This window comes from Hylobates moloch, unplaced genomic scaffold (genome assembly GCF_009828535.3).
Source record: "Hylobates moloch isolate HMO894 unplaced genomic scaffold, HMol_V3 SCAFFOLD_22, whole genome shotgun sequence".
Lineage (NCBI taxonomy): Eukaryota > Metazoa > Chordata > Mammalia > Primates > Hylobatidae > Hylobates > Hylobates moloch.
This window is the reverse complement of record NW_026652297.1, coordinates 4,602,866-4,620,167: the sequence shown is the minus strand read 5'-3', so window position 1 is coordinate 4,620,167 and position 17,302 is coordinate 4,602,866. Positions and strand designations below refer to the sequence as shown.

The 17,302-nt window shown below is 35.5% G+C and overlaps 1 protein-coding gene across 2 annotated transcripts in view; it reads right to left on the bottom strand.

Annotated features, from left to right (window-relative positions):
* Positions 1 to 7,657: 7,657 nt before the first annotated feature.
* The window catches only part of PLSCR4 (phospholipid scramblase 4), a 67,174-nt gene continuing 57,529 nt past the window's right edge, over positions 7,658 to 17,302 (bottom strand). For both annotated transcript variants that reach the window (XM_058433637.1, XM_032143592.2), the window contains 5 exons: positions 14,431 to 14,473; positions 13,229 to 13,455; positions 10,029 to 10,190; positions 8,521 to 8,679; positions 7,658 to 7,856 (listed from right to left, as the gene is read on the bottom strand). In XM_058433637.1, coding sequence (XP_058289620.1) covers positions 7,812 to 7,856; positions 8,521 to 8,679; positions 10,029 to 10,190; positions 13,229 to 13,455; positions 14,431 to 14,473 — 636 coding nt within the window. In that variant the 3' untranslated portion in view covers positions 7,658 to 7,811. The remainder of the gene's footprint in view (positions 7,857 to 8,520; positions 8,680 to 10,028; positions 10,191 to 13,228; positions 13,456 to 14,430; positions 14,474 to 17,302) is intronic.

The window sequence follows — 17,302 nt, the reverse complement described above, 5'->3', positions numbered from 1 at the left end:
ATGAATACTTTGTAAGCAGAAATGCATAAAGCCATATAGAATTAAGAGAGATACACAAACACAACAAACAGAAAAAAATAGATATATTTATATAGTTATATAGTTATAAATATCAGAAAAAATAATAATATCTAAGTAATTCAAAGGAATAAAATAGACCCTGAGCATGGCCAGGAAAAATCTTCATAGCTGTCATCTGATTTGCCAGACTTTTGAAAAAATATCCCCACATCTCCAGCCATATTGTCCATTCGATGTCATCTGTCAGGCCAGTAGGCAGGCTGGTTCGTATCTGGGCAGATTGTATTCCATGCCTATTAGCCATATTTTCCTTTTCCTATTCAAATAATGGCTTGATTCTGTCTGTGCCCATCTGACATTCTCATTTTAACTAACAATTACATCTCTTCAAAGCAGAAAATCAATTGATAGTTTTTAATAAAAAATGTAAAAATACATATTTTAATAAAGAAATTGAACTCAGATGTGCATGGTGACTACAGGAGAAGAGAAAGGTGTATCAGCGTATGAGTGGAGGAATACGTAAAAAATACTCCATGTTACCTAGGACACACACATTTTAAATGTTTTCTTGTTGTTTTTATAACATAGTAATTTCGTTTCTCCTTTATAGTTAGAAAACCTCTGAAATTAATCTGATTTATTGAGGTAGACACCATGAGTATGTGCTTTAAAAAGATTTTGAGCGTTAGAATAATTTGAAACTTTTTAATTTTTTGGTGCTTAAAATCTCAATGTTATGAAAGATGTTGCTTTAAAATGTTTTAAATCTCTGCTAAATTTTTGCTGTGGCAGCACGGAAACTGGAATAAAAATGGCGATCTGTATTTTTAGTTCTAATTTGATTACGAGTTAATTCTCAATGTAATTTTAGACACATAACCTGGGCCTCTCCCACTTCCTTCACTTGTATATTCGAATGTAGAGCAGATGGTCTTTAATACTTCTTCTGATTTTAAAATCCACTGATTCTATTCATTAAAATTTATAGATTGGTACTGATAAATTCTTGGATTAAAAAATGAGCATAGTTTAACAAAAAAATCCATGAGCTGGTGCTGCCCCCTATTGTAGCTTGTTTTATTCAGCTTTCTGACATGGAGCGGGGAAAGGAGGCAAAGCCAGATAAATATTTTGTCACTCTACTTGCTTCTCCCTGGTACTCTCTGCTTGTTTATTTCTGTAAAATCAAGAGATTTTAAAATGGTTTCTAACTATGTTATCTTTTATCTGTTATAATGAAAAAAGTTAAAACTCATGTAAATTATGTTTAGTGATAGCTAAGACAATTTGAGCAACATGTTTTCAAAACTGTTTAAGGAAAAGATTGCTCCTATAATTTCCTAAAATAAATTTGCCTAAACCTGGGTCATAGAAGAGCTGACACAATTTTAAATAAATGTCTTTCACTTAACAATAGTACTAGAAATATTAAACATATTAAGAGAATCTGGAACTCAATAATACGATGATAGATAATTCATCTCAAAGAGAAAAATAAAGATTTAGTTGTAAGTTAGGTATAACAAATAGTAATTAGTTGCAACTTTCAATATTACATGATTATATTTGTGTTAAATAATTTTCCTCTGAATATTTCACTGTAAAAATCATGCGCAGTTTAAAAAAATAGGTCACACACATTGCTAGCAATGTTTCAAACTAGATAACCTTAAAACCCCTCTTTCCATAGAATATATAAAGTCTGGCTAAAATATAACCAAAGAGCATTTAGATGCAAAGTGTAGATTTTGGGAGAGTACAAGATTTTAGCAGAAGTCAAAAATAAAGAATAATTGGAAACTTCTGACTATTAAGCTTAATCTGACATTTTCTTTGGCTTCTCAAATGGAAGGAGTCACCAATGTTTATTAGCAAGGGGCTTTGATTTTACACACCACCACGAGGCTGGAAGTGAGGTCTTGGGCTTAGGCAAGGGTTGGTGTTAGAAGAGAGACCCCCAGTAAAGGGGAAAGTCTCAAAGGGATACACTCCAGTGTAAAAAGTGAAATAGAAAAATTGGCACGTAGAAATTAAGAGAAAGCTTGATTGTTTTGACCTCTGCTACAGGTAGGGAAAATTTGTTCCCTGAGAATTCATAAACCACGATTTGTCCACATCATTTAGGGGTTCATATGTGAAATACATACATGACTTGGGAAACACCAAACTGAAGAAATAATATTAAAAATGGTCATCAGCTGGCAACATCACTGAGGCACCAATGGGAGCAAAGGTAAGCCCGTCTGGAGACAGCTACCCCTCAGACAAGACTTCCGAGTCTCTTACGTTTCCTGGCCATAGTCCTAAATTTTAAAACACATGAAGTAGCATGCCATCTTTCTCCTCTATTTCTGTTTCCCGGTATTTCTGGGTTAACAGACAAAGAAATCAAATATTACACAGAGATGAAAGAAAAACAGGGCATAAAAATTTGGAGTGTAGCCTCTGGATGTTTATACCAGTACTATGCTATTTTGTTTACTACAGCTTTTTAATATAATTTGAAGTCAGGTTAGGTAACACCTCCAGCTTTATTCTTTTTGCTTCTCTGTGCTTTGGGCAGTCAAATAATAGATTTGTGGATATAGAGCTAGCTGAGTGGCCTTGTGCAAGATACCTAAATCTTCATTTTCTATTTTGTAAAATGGGAATCGTTATAGTAATCTATCTCATAGGGTTATGAGAATTAAATAGGTTAATATATGGAAAGTCTTTAGAACTGGAACAGTGTCTGGCTTAAAGGAAGCATTAAATAGAGCTGGCTGGTTTTATAGTCTTCATCATTTTCACTATTGTTATTATAGGTAGTTGCATCATCCCACCCATCTCATGATTAGGTTGTTTTTTCTCCATATGTGCCCCAGATGAATGTCCAACATCTGGCCTAGAATTAAATCTTTGGGTAAAGATAGCAATTATATATCCCCAAATTACATGATTTCACAACTGGCTTCTTTACTGAGGGGCAGTGCAAAGTAAGAATGGCAAGAAATGTAATGGGCAACTATTAAGCTAGCTAATGGTAATTCACTTTTTTGTTTAGATATTATGTGCAAAGGCATTACCATCTCCCCAGCTCTAGCACCTTCCCCACCCTCATTACACACACTAGTGAACACTCACCATGAACCTACTCTGGGCGGCTGGGACACAGGATTAGGACAATTGGCCTCATCCGATTTCTGGTTGAAACCTTGAGACTGGGCAGCTCTACAAATTGTTGCATTAACTAAGTTCCACCTCTAGGTGGAAGTAGCTCCTCTAGCTCTAGGAGCTTTCATGTATCTCACCTTTTATCCAACCCTTTGGTTTTCCTTCATTACAATTATAGCAGGGACTCCTTATAGCACTTCATCTTCTTGGTACTATCACCTCATGATGAGGTTTGCTCTTCCTCTGAAAAATGAGATTGATGTTTACCTCATGATACAGTTGTGAGAATCCAGTAATACACATTTGAAAAAAAAAACACTGTATTTATTTTATGTAATAATTACTTAGCTTTGTGCTACAATTATTTATCTACTTGCTTTATCCTTGCTGAGCTATAGACTACATGTTCCTTTCTATCTTCTTGAACACCTAGCACCGTGTCATACACATATTTGAATTTTTTTTCATTCACTCACCAATATTTATTGAGCATCTTAGATATACCAGACACTGCCCTGCACTCATGGTTTACCATAATAAGCAATCGATCCCTGCTTTGCTTGATGAAATTAGAAAAACTGACATTTTCAGTTACACCCACCATGCATTCAGCTTGCAGACATAGCTATAAAGTGCATCTTACTTACCTCCAGCAGGAACAGGAAGCTCCACGGGGCATATGGCACAAACAGCCTGCCTTAACTGTCCCATTAAATGGGAGAAAAATACATTATGCAGCACTTGAGATGGTGCTAATGACATGGCCTTTATTGAGTGTGCCAACATTCCACTGAGTATGTGTTCATTGTTGTCCTAAAAAATGTGTGTTTTGTTTATTTAAAAGTCTATCTTGGCTGGGCGCGGTGGCTCACGCCTGTAATCCCAGCACTTTGGGAGGCCGAAGCAGGCAGATCACCTGAGGTCAGGAGTTCGAGAAGAGCCTGGCCAACATGGTGAAACCCTGTCTGTACTAAAAATACAAAAATTCGCCAGGCGTGGTGGCAGGCCCCTGTAATCCCAGCTACTCAGGAGACTGAGGCAGGAGAATCGCTTGAACCCGGGAGGCGGAGGTTGCAGTGAGCTGAGATTGCACCATTGCACTCCAGCCTGGGGGACAAGAGCGAGACTTCGTCTTAAAAAAAAAAAAAAAAAAGTTAAAAGTCTATCTTGCCCACTAGCCTGTGAGCCCCTGAGAGTAAAAATTATATATTTTAACCTTAGTATTTCTCTCTGTCTTAAGAAATAGCTCAGTGTCTGAATTTAGTAAATGTTCAGTAAAGTATTGACGGAATGAAATAGTGGTAAGGATGACAAGAAGTTTTACTGACAACTATCGCAAATATTTCAAATATATATATATATATCAAATATATATTCAAATATATTCAAATATATTTCAAATATATATCCACTTACTATGTTTTAATTCATTTAGCAGACACTGAGTAAGTACCTACCATGTGCTATGATTAACCATGCCAAGTGTTATCACATAGTCTATTATTCTGCCTCACTTGGACTACTTTGGAGTGTATCACTCTGCTTTTCTCTTTTTTTGAGATTTACAATTTAAGAGGCCTAGAGGAAAATGGGAAATGCATTCTGTGAAGTTATGGAAAAAGATCCATTTTTAATATTAGCTATCACTAGCCAAACAGATGATTTTGATATTAGTTTATTAAATCCAGACTTCTTATGGGTTTTCCAAGCTTGCTTCTTTCAATCTAAATTAAATCCAACCTTGAACATTGGGGAAAAAAAAGACTGAAAAGTAGCCAGCTGCTCCAACAGATCAATACACCATCCTCTAGAATCACTCTGATTATTCTATACCTGAATTTGATTTAATATCAGTTGGTCAGAAAAAATAAGTCTTGTAACCTAATTTTTGTATAATTTCTGGAAAAAATGGTCATTTAGAAAAAATGTTTAAAATGCATCCTTCACTGACGGTTACAAATTCTAGAAATTTTCCTTCATGATATACTGACATTGAAATTATACTTGAAATTTAAATGTATCTTAGGAGGATTAGAAATAAGTATTTACAAATAACTTGGTCGTATAAGAAAGCTAGTTACTACTAAGCAACACTACAGAAATGACTTTAATAATATTAAATTCATATTAGAAAGCAAAGGCCTTGAATAAACCTAATAATCAATAAAAATTACTTCAAAATCCCTGTGAAAAAAGGATTTTAAGATTCAAAGTCAAAAAATAAAAGTGTTTCACTATTAACCATTGTATATTTATTTAAAAGCCATAAACAATATGAAAAAGCATGAAAGCACAAATTCCAGAGAATTTGTTTTTTAATCAACCCCATCAATTTTACACAACAAAATATCATTAAGAAACATAGAAATCATGTGAATTGTATTAAAACTATGACATATGACAACATTTTATAAAGAAAATTTTAACTCTAAGAGACACAAATATCATAATTTTTAAAAAAGAAATTAAAAATATCACGTCTTACGCTAAATATATATAGATATATTTATTATGATGCAGCAGGTTTTGGAATATAGGGATTTAGGCAAGTTAAAAATAAAAAGTTTATATGCTTAAACTTTCTGAATATCGTTTGTCTGATTTCCTATTTAAATATCAGACATCATTATAGGAAATACATAGTCTACTTACGATTGCAATGGTTTCAAATATGGGGCAATTAATATTTTAGAAAGCAGCAACTTTTACTTTTTTTAAAAAAAAAGCTAGTAGCAGCATGTAAAAATGAGCATTACAAGAAACTCAGAAAAACAAATTTACCCTGAAAAGATGAATATAATTAAAAAACAAAGCACCTTTCATTTCAAAAAGAACTGTAGGCTAAGACCCTCATCTCAGAATAACCCCATCTCAGAATAACCCCATCTAAGAACACTCAGGCTTTCTTTATTTAATAAGCAGCAGCAGAAGAATACATCCCATTCTACATACTGACTGTGTTAAAAAAAAAAATGCAGTCCATATGCAGGTGGAAAACTAAAGTGCAACAGAAGCAAGTTAATTAGATTGTATTCACTTATACACTATGCTTTTAATTAGTTAACACAAAAATGTGTAATTGATAATTTATTATTGGTCCTACATATTATTTACTGGCATGCTGTAGACCATAGAGAAATAGAATGTTCGCTGTGTTTTATTATTACTCTGTGTAGATACATATTTATCTATCATGTCAATAAAAAGAAGCAAAGCAGTATTAAGCAGCGGTGGAATTTGTCGCTTTCACTTTTTATAAAGTGCTACATAAAATGTCATATTTCCAAATTTAAAAACGCAACTCCAATTCTTACCATGAGAACAGCATGGTGATCACCAAGGATCTTCTTGAAAAAACAAACAAAACAAAACCAAAAAAACAATGATTTCTTCTGGGTATCACATCAAATGAGATACAAAGGTGTACTAGGCAATCTTAAGAGATTTGGCAACTTATTTCATATATAAGGCATCTGTGATCAAGAGAGGTTATGAATTAAATGTACAAATGTATTATGTATAAATGTATTAAATGCCAGCTTCATATAATGACACCGATGTCTCTAAGTTGCTCAGAGATCTTGATTGGCTGTGGCCCTGGCCAGCTCCTTTCCTGATAGTCCGATTCTGCCTTCATATATAGGCAGCTCCTGATTATCCATGCCAGTGAATGAGAAAACAAGCACGGAATATATAAACTTTAACATTAAAAAATGTTTTATTTTGTAATAAAATCAAATTTCCCACTGAAACCTTCAAAAACTTTGCAGAATGAGGTTTTGATATATGTGTACAAGTAGTACCTTCTTAGTACAAGGAAATATCATTATTTCTGTCTGCCTGCCTTTTTGTTTTTAAAGATGAAGACTATCATTGAAACAAGTTTGTCTTCAGTATGAGGACACGCTGACGGAGAGGAAGGGTAGGAATGGGTTAGGGATAGAAGCCAGGTTATTTTATCCCAACCAAGTCTGCTCTAAAAAGCCTTATTATTTCACTACCTATTAATATGAGAAGTCTGGATTCATTTTCCCTTATCTCAGGTTTATAGTGTTTTAAGCTTACTTTGTATGTGTTTACTGGGTTAATGAGTCACAGCTTTTTAGGATGAACTCCTGTTCTACTAGAGAGATACTCAACTGAAATACACTTTCAGGCCGGGCGCGGTGGCTCACGCCTGTAATCCCAGCACTCTGGGAGGCCGAGGCGGGTGGATCATTAGGTCAGGAGATCGAGACAATCCTGGCTAACACGGTGAAACCCCGTCTCTACTAAAAATACAAAAAATTAGCCGGGTGTAATGGCGGGCGCCTGTAGTCCCAGCTACTCGGGAGGCTGAGGCAGGAGAATGGCGTGAACCCGGGAGGCGGAGCTTGCAGTGAGCCGAGATTGCGCCACTGCACTCCAGCCTGGGCGACAGAGCGAGACTCCGTCTCAAAAAAAAAAAAAAAAAAAAAATACACTTTCAGATTGTGTTCTTGCGAGCCCACTCTCAGCTGTCAAAGTTAACACCCAGTAAAAATACTCTACAAAGCAAAGAAATACACTTGCAAATAACTGAGCGCTGACTGTAAGCCCAATCCAACTTTTCCATTTTTCAAAATTAACCATAGGTGATGGCTTGCTGTGTCTCTCTATCTTGAACGTTGTGGTGGAGATCTTTCGAAATACATGAAGTCCTGAAATTGGAAAAAGAATTATATGTAGATATATAGATAATTAGGTATAATGCATGCAGTATTATCCTTTGTAATTGATTAGGGGACTCCCCCATTCCAGTTAAAATAAACAAATTTAGGGAAATATTTATGAAGAGGACCTACTGTGAAGAGCAGCAGTTACAAATTTGGAACTGTTAGTTTTCCATTTGAAGTGCCAGTTAACTGAATCTCATCATTAAAAAGAGGAAAAACTTCATAATCTAAGGATTGGACAACCCCAAGGAGCAGTGACAGGCAAAAAGGAAGGAGGAATGGGGCATCTACTTTAGAGTTATTTCATTAAGAAATCATAGTCTAGGCATTTTTAAGTAGTGAGAATGACAACATGCAATGATGATAATTACATCCAATGGAAACCTAATGTTATCTAAGTACTCTCCTGGTCATTTTACTCATGATAGCTAATATTCATAACCCTGAAAATTGTAAGTATTTTAATCTCCATTTTACAGATGAGGAAACTGAGGCTTGCAAGTGTTAAACACTTTCTAAAACATGTAACTAGTAAGTGGCAGACAGATAAGTTGGGTTGGTTTCAAGGCTTATTCTTTATACTACACTACACTGCTTCTCCATCAGAAAGAACAACTCTCTCAGGATAACTCACAAATAGAAGGCTTACAATGAGGAAGCAAGCTCCAAAAATCATGGCTTTCATCTTCACATCCAGGTCTAGTGGGAAGTGAATGTCAAAATGGTCAGCATCTGCCATCGCTGACAACAAACCATTCCACTTCCGGATAATACTGCCGATGTTGGATACACCATCAAGGGATTTGACCTGGAATGACAAGAATGTGCCTTTATGATGATTGAAACGCTTTGAAGCACGTTTTAATGTTCTGCTTATCAGATAACATAAATACAATGCAGAAAAAGACTATGTAATTATATAATTTGAAATGAGAAAATAATGGCCAAAAAGGGTTAAGTGCCTTGCAACTGGTTAATAACTGAACTGGGGTATATCTTAAAAGTCTCAGACTGCTGCTCTTTCTTCATCTTCAAATGAGTTATTAAGGAACCTTTTAAGAAGAGGTATGATTTGAACTGATTATGAAATTCTTCTCAACATAGTAAAGGGTGGGAATTGGGAGAGAATCACTTCCAATCTAGGGAAACCTATGAGCAAAAACCAGGAAACAAGTACTGTGCACTTCACATCACTTAAGTTTTTGTGAGCCAAATCCACCTTGTCTTCTTAATATATGGCCAGATACCAAAGAGCTTCAGTTTCTAAAAGGGGAAACCTGGCACTTGTCACAGGGAAAATATCCAAATACTAACTTCTAATGTCACTTGGCAATGGGAATGATCACACACACCCTGCTCTAGCAATCTGGCTTATCTACATTGCTCTTTTTACAAATAAGCAATGCTTAATGATATAGTAATACAAAATGAGAACTAAGGAAAGTTTCTTGAGTATCATAGGAAACATATGAACAAGCAGTTTTGAAGATGATGAATCTTGCCTAATTGCAAGGCATTCAAAAAATATTCTTCGAGAAGCCTAGGAAATATTTCTAGGAATTTCCTGTGTCAGACTTGTAGGGTAATGAACCAACATTTTGTAGCCAGTAAGATAAAGGCAAAACAAAATAATTTTTCTTTTTATTGAAAAAAATGTTATAACTGTTATAAGTTTTATCCATGTTGTTAGTGTTATCCGATTTCTTGAGGATGCTGACAGACTTGTATCCTGCAAATAAGTATTTCCACAGCCTTAGGAGTACTTGGTATGTTCTGTCACATGTTGGGCACCTGCATTACTTAGAGCCTATATTCCTAGCCTAGAAATCTATGGAAAAAAATGGTTAATTACATATAGCCAACAATAGAATAAATGAATTAGGTCAAGCTATTTACTCTCAGAATATTTCATGTTTTAAATGATTTCTTTTTATTTTTATCAAGCACTGAAGTCATAAAAAAAGCTTTCATTTTGGAAAAACTCAATCTACTAACAATAACTTTAAAATCTTTTGATGTCAACTGGTTAATTAACTCTTTCCTCACACTGTGTTATTTATTCGCATTAAAAAAAAAAAAGTCTACAACTAGATCTTTCCATGGTCTGTTAATATGAGTAGGAAAAATATCAGAAACACTACTTTTACATAGTTTCACCTCAAAAACAGAATCTGAACCACAGCCATAGGTTGAGCATGGCCCACGAACTCTCATCATGTTTTCTTTCTTCTCATTTTGGATGCTGTACACCGCCCTGCACAGGTTCCAATGTTCTGCAACAAAGCCAATGGTGACACCAGGAGGACACTGCACCTCCAGCTGCAAACAAAACAGTGACAGAAGTTAGGATGCTACATGCATACACAAACACACATACACAATCTAGATGTGTCCTCACTCATTCAAAGACCAGCAAAATTATTGTTGGGAGTGACAGCCTTCCATTTTACCCAGGCCATTCTTTGGGTTGTATTTCAGTGAAAAGCTTTAACGGATGAGGTCACGTTTGCCTCTGGGATAGACAGCAGGCTTAATTATGGCTTGTTACATAATGGCCAGTTGTCCAAGTTCAGTGTTGGCAAGCTGCATAAACAGCTAACATTCATAACTCTGAAAAATATAAGTATTTTAATCTCCATTTTACAGATGAGGAAACTGAGGCTTGCAAGTATTAAACACTTTCTAAAACATGTAACTAGGAAGTCGCACAGAGATAAGTTGGCTTGGTTTCAAGGCTTATTGTTGATACTACACTACACTGCTTCTCCATCAGAAAGAACAATTTTCTCAGGATAAGTCAAAAATAAAATGCTTACAATGAGGAAGGAATGGGCTTCTCCAAGTCAACCTCAGAACTTGGAGATGAGGGGAACCTACACACTTATGATGCTTGCTGTGCTGTAAAAGGGTCCTCTGTCTCCTTCCTAGGAGTCTCATTTCTTCTGACTCAGTCTATGAAACAGTCAAGCTGACTTTTTAGATTTGAAATTGGGTAAAATCATATCTCAGACATGAAAATTATAACAGAAAACAAAAAAGAGGCATTTTAAAAATTAGATATTGTGAAAACAACAAAATGTGTACACGGGTTTATAAAGCCATTTTTTAAAAGTTTTAAAATATTGTCCACTACCCTGTTTTTAGCTATTTAACTTCAACAATATTATTTTGTGAAGAATTAAGATCTTCCTGTTTGATAATAATGAGTCATAAAGATTAAATTATTTGGTAAAAGCCCAAAGTGAAAGTTTTATTGACTATTTCTCTGGTGTTACATGTACTTTCATAAGAATTTGGGGGAAGGACTACCCAGGACATGGAACAGGACTGTACAGCTTCATAAATTATTAAATTAAGGTATTATTGTTCATATGTATAAATTCACACCTATATACAAATATATAAATTTGAGAGTATCATAGAGCTATCTCATATAAGTTTAAACCTATGAGATAAAAATCAAAATGTACAAAAATAAATTCCTTAAAAATTCATACCATGGTATACTACTCAGCCATAAAAAGGAATGAACTAGTGATGACAGCTTGTATGAATCTCCAGGTAATTACCGTGGGTGAAAAAGCCCAATCCTGAAAAGTTACATACTGCATGATTCTGTTAAAATAACATTCTTGAAATGACAAGATTATAAAGATAGAGAACAGATTAGTGGTTATTAAGGGCTAGGGACAAAGAGGAGGGAGGAAGGTGGATGTGGTAATAAAAGAGGACTTTTGTGATGATGGAACTGTTTGGTATTTGTATCGTGCTGATGGAAACAGGAATCTACACAAATGATAAAACTGCATAAACTAAATGTATACACACATACACACACACAAACACACACACACACATAAATTAATACAAGTAAAACTGGAGAAATCTGAAGAAAAAACCTGGGTAAAGTTATGAGACAAAAGTGTCATCAATTGGACTAGGCTTGTAATTTTTTTTAGGAGTAAGGGTCTTGCTTTGTCACCCAGGCTTCGCCAGAGTGAAGTGGTGCAATCATAGGTCGCTGCAGCCTCGACATCCTGGGCTCAAGTGATCCTCCTACCTTAGTCACCCAAGTAGCTGGGACCACAGACACACATCACCAGGCCTGGCTAATTTTTTTTATTTTTTATTTTTGTAGAGATGGCGTTTTACCATGTTGCCCAGGCTGATCTCAACCTCCTGGGCTCAAGTGATCCTCCCACCTCAGCTTCTCAAAGTGTTGGAATTACAGGTGTAAACCATCCTGTCCAGCTGTAATTTTGATTTGCTTTCCTTTATTCTGGCTTCCTATAGTTTCAGAAAGCTGTAACTATAGGCTTTGATTTAAAAAAATCTAACTCATAAATATGAAGATAAACGCCTACTATATCCAAAACGATCCAGGATAATAAGTATTCACTTTAGATATAAGGCTCTTATCACAAAGACAATAATAAAAAAAGGAGTAAGAGATCTGAAAATAGAAAATATTCATTGAGTACTACACTATCTGCTAGGAACTGTGCAGAGGAATTGACTTAATCCCTAAAATGATCATCCTATCCCACAGGTACGATTAATATTTCCATTTTACAGGTAAATAAGGCCCAGGGAGGGTTGTAAAAAATTAATATTTAGTAAAGGATGTGCTTTAACAGATCATTTAAGTATTCCAGTAATCCTATGATGTATTGTACTACCCAGTTTATTTATAAGAACACTAAGGCTCAAACAGGTTAATTAAATTTTACAGATTTAAGTAGGTGACATATCTAGAATTCAGACTCTGTTTGGTATCTCTCCAAAACCACTTTTCTTTTCCCTACAGCAAATAACTTGCTTAGAAACGCACAGATAATGAATAACCACACTGTAACTCAGCACATCTGTATTCTAGTTCCAGCCCTGTCCTTAGCCAAATCTAACACCTCAGCCATTTAGTAATTTTGAGCCACTCTTTATCTGTGGCAAGGTATGGGTTGTGATGGGTACTCTAAACATATTTAAGTCCCTTCCAATTCTAAAAGCATATGTTTATATTTAGCATTGCTTTATCTGGTGATAGGTAGGTACATTTAGATAAATGTGGTAGGTAAATTTCTAATTAAGTAGATGCAACTGATGGAATCATAATTATTGACTACACAATGCCAATTGTGCTTGACCCACTTATTTAAGCACTAAAAAGTAGTAACCAAAAAGAAAAAATCCTCTATGATTTTCCTTAGGTGAGACAATTTGGTTTCCTCCCTCCCCACTATCTTCTTCCATTCTGGCTGGAAGGGCCAGGGAAAATCCTCGCTGTGTAGTGGAAGGAGCACCCTGTGCCGTGGAGTTGCATAAGAAGCAAACTGTGGATCAGACTTCCATTCTCTGACCTCTTGTCTGGCAGAGGGGCAACAGAAGCAACAGCAGGTGCATCTGAAGGGTCTCTGCATTGTCATGATTTCTCGGCCCATACAATCAGTGACCCGGAGGACGAAGGGCCTTAGTGTCCGATAGGCATTCCTGGTAAAGTCATCTGTGTCTTCGGTTACAATGTAAACCATCTGGTCTGAGTTGTTTTTAATATCATATCTATTATTGGTTTCAAAACCTGTCATCACTAAAAAATAAAAGGAGAAAGTCATTTTAAATTAGAAACATTTAAAATGGGCCTCAGAAAGTCCTTGTTTAGTATTTCTTAAGGGCTTAAAGCAACATAGCTTTTTTACAGTTTTGGGTGAAATATGTAGAATTGATTAGAGTACCCAAAAATCATATTAGCTAAAAGTATTTAAGCAATTGTGAAAATTTAAAACATTTCTTTTAAGAAGTTCAGTGTAAACATTAAAAAAATTCGACATAAAAGATTGAAACAACCATTTTGTTTCAATTCCTGGAGTATCTGAATTCAGAAAACTTTAATTATAAAACCATTTAAAAAAATTATACATTTGACCATTAATTAATCAGTTCACAAAACATGCTTGGAGGAGTAGGGTCATAACTAATTACAAACAAGAAAACAAACCAAGGAAAGTCAAAGGCCCTATGTGGTGGCCAAATGAATGTGCACAATTGGTTTAGTGAGGGTCAGTAGGAGAACAGGCATCTTTTTGACTGAGATCTTTTCTTCTTACTTCCAAAGTGAAGGCACTGGACTACGATTCGGCAGATATGGATTCTACTTCCAGCTCTGCCACTGATTAGCTGACTGTGGTTTAAATGCTATTTCCTGCTCTGGAGGTGATTAGCTGACTGTGGTGTCCCTGGCTAACTCATTTAGTCTCTTGGCTCCTTTTTTTACTCATCTTTGAAAGGGAAATGTGGAGTAGGAACAATGGGTAAGGTGTAGGGCTATTGACCAGATAAAATGTAGGCCCTTTTCAAATCTAAGAGCTTATGATTATATGATGTATAGAAGGAAAAAATTATACAAAATAATTCACTTTATTACTTTCTTGAAGATAGGGTAATACAGCAGTTTTTTTCTTTGAACCACTAAAACATGATCAATATAAAGAAGGAACTAGATACTGGATAATGCAAATTTCCATCTGATTAAAATACTGCTGAGCACTACAAAAATTATACATACTTTCCAGAGGCTCAAAATGCTGAAGAACATGTATGTTGTCCAACTGTTGGGATAAAGCAAAGCAATGAGAAGACAGAAATAACAGAATTAAAATACCATTGTAGAATAAACTGATAAAATAGATATTAAAATGCATCAATTGATACCAAAATATATTTTTGAAAGTCAATAGAATCAAAAAAATTTTACCAACTGAAATTAGCTTATCTGCATCTGATCGGATGGATATTAGCAGAGCTGTCCGTATTAGAAAACCACTTTCTTTCAGTACCACTTTAAAAAAGTTGCCTGCTATATCAGAAAAACAAAACATCTCTTTGCTGTAGTAATCACATCAGAAGAAACCGTGCTTATAGATTGTTCCTAGATAAGTCCCTACGCACTGGTCTCTCTACATGTCACCCATAGCCTGTAGTTGTTAAGTTCAGAATGATTAACATGGACCAGCCATAGAGAAGGGAAGTCTCTCAGTGGCTTAAGGAAAACAAACAAGCCAGGGTGAACCTCACATGGAGTGTCCCATTTTATATTATTTTACAGGTACCCCCAGCAGAGGTTTATATACTGACTTGCATTCACTTGATCTACAAATGCCAGGGTCTTCCCCAGGTGCACACTGTAATAAGGGAAGGGTCTATGATACCAGGAAGCATGTGAATAGGATTAGGGGAAGAGAAAGGAAACATTCTTAGATGGCAACCCACGAAAAGGATGGCTGTACACCATTTGAGAAATTTCTATCTTAGGAATCATTCTACAGATGAGCAGTTTGATGGGCACATTATCTGTTACATGTGAGAACATTCTAGCAGAAGAAAAGAAACCTTCCTGAGGACACACTGATTATATTTGTATAATTTTACATCATTTAGACCATTAGACCATTCCTAATCCCTGAGCCCAGAACACTGCCTGAAGTGCCATATTTCACCAAACATTGGCTAAGTACATTAATTAATGAAGAATATATGAATGCAGTAATACATGAAATTAAAATAATGTACCTAAACATGAATGTTTTATGGTGTGATTAATTACAGGAGGGTACAAAGGACACAATCCATGCTTAATTAAAATCTTTTTCTTATACAAAAACACAATGACATAAGGAGACCTAAATATGCCTCATAAAATACCACAAGTGGCTACTAAAATGGTTTATAGTCCATTTTAGAAATCTAGGATATTAAAATCTAGAAGTGAAAAGTAAAAATATAAACTATAGGCATACTCTGGAGATACTACAAGTTTGGTTCCAGACCAATGCAATACAGCAATTATTGTAAGAAAGTGAGTCACATGAATGTTTTATTTTCTTATTGAATATAAAATTATGTTTACACTATAATGTAGTCTACAGTGTGTGTAAGAATATTAATCTAAAAGAAGTACATATCTTAATTTTTAAAAACTTTATTGCTAAAAACTGCTAACAATCATCTGAGACTTCAGCTAGTCACAATCCTCTTGCTGGCACAGGGTCTTGTCTCTATGTTAATGACTGCTAACTGGTCAGGGTGGTGATTGCTGAAGCCCAGGTTGGCGGCAGCAATTTCTGAACAAAAGATAATGAAGTTTGCCATATCAATTGACTGACTCTTCTCTCCATGAAAGATTTCCCTGTAGCACGTGATGTTCTTTTTAGTATTTTATCACAGTAGAACTTCCTTCAAAATTGGAGTTGACCCACTTAAAATCTGCCACTGCTTTATCAATTATATGTGTGTAGTATTCTAAAACCTGTTATTTCAACAATGTTCACAGAATTCTCACCAGGAGTAAATTTCATCTCAAGGAAGCACTTTCTTTGCTTATACATAAGAAGCAAGTGCTCATCTGTTAAAGTTGTATCAAGAGTTGCAGTAATTCAGTCACATCTGCAGGTTCCACTTCAAATTCTAGTTCTCTTGCTGTTTCCATCATATCTGAAATTACTTCCTCCACTGAAATCTTGAACTCTTCAAAATCATCCATAAAAGCGGCAATCAACTTCTCCCAAACACCTGTTAATGCTGATATTTTGACCTCTTCCCATGAATTATGAATGTCCTTATTGGCATCTAGAATGGTGAATCCTTTCCACATGGTTTTCAATTTATTTTGCCCAGATCCGTCTGAGAAATGACACCATCTATGGCAACTATAGCCTAACGAAACTCATTTTTTTAACAATAAGACTTGTAAATCGAAATTATACTTTGACCCATGGGCTGCAGAATGGAAGCTGTGTTAGCAGGCATTAAAACAACATTAATCTCCTTATACATCTCCATCAGAGCTCTTGGGTGACGAGATGTGTTGTCAGTGAGTAGTAATGTTTTGCAAGAGACCCTAACAGGGGAGTCAGTCTGTCCTTTGAAGTTTTGACGTCAGGCGTTGACGTCTCCTTTTTAGCTATGAAAGTCCTAGATGACGAGTTAATGGGTGCATCACACCAACATGGCACGTGTATACATATGTAACAAACCTGCACATTGTGCACATGTACCCTAAAACTTAAAGTATAATAATAAATAAATAAATAAATAAATAAATAAATAAATAAATAAATAAAAAGAAAGTCCTAGATGGCTTCTTCTTCCAACAGAAGGCTGTTGCATCTATATTCAAAATCTGTTGCTTAGTAGAGTCACCTTCATCAATGATCTTATTGTAGCTAGGATCGTCTGAAAAACTTACTGCAGCTTCTACATCAGGACTTGCTGCTTCACCTTGCCCTTTTATGTTACAAAAGGGCCTTTTTTCCCCCCTTAAGCCTTGTAAGCCAACCTCTGCCAGCTTCAAACTTTTTTTTTTCTGTAGCTTCCTCACCTTTCTCAGCCTACATAGAATTTAGGAGAGATAGGGCTTTGCTCTGAATTATGCTTTGGCT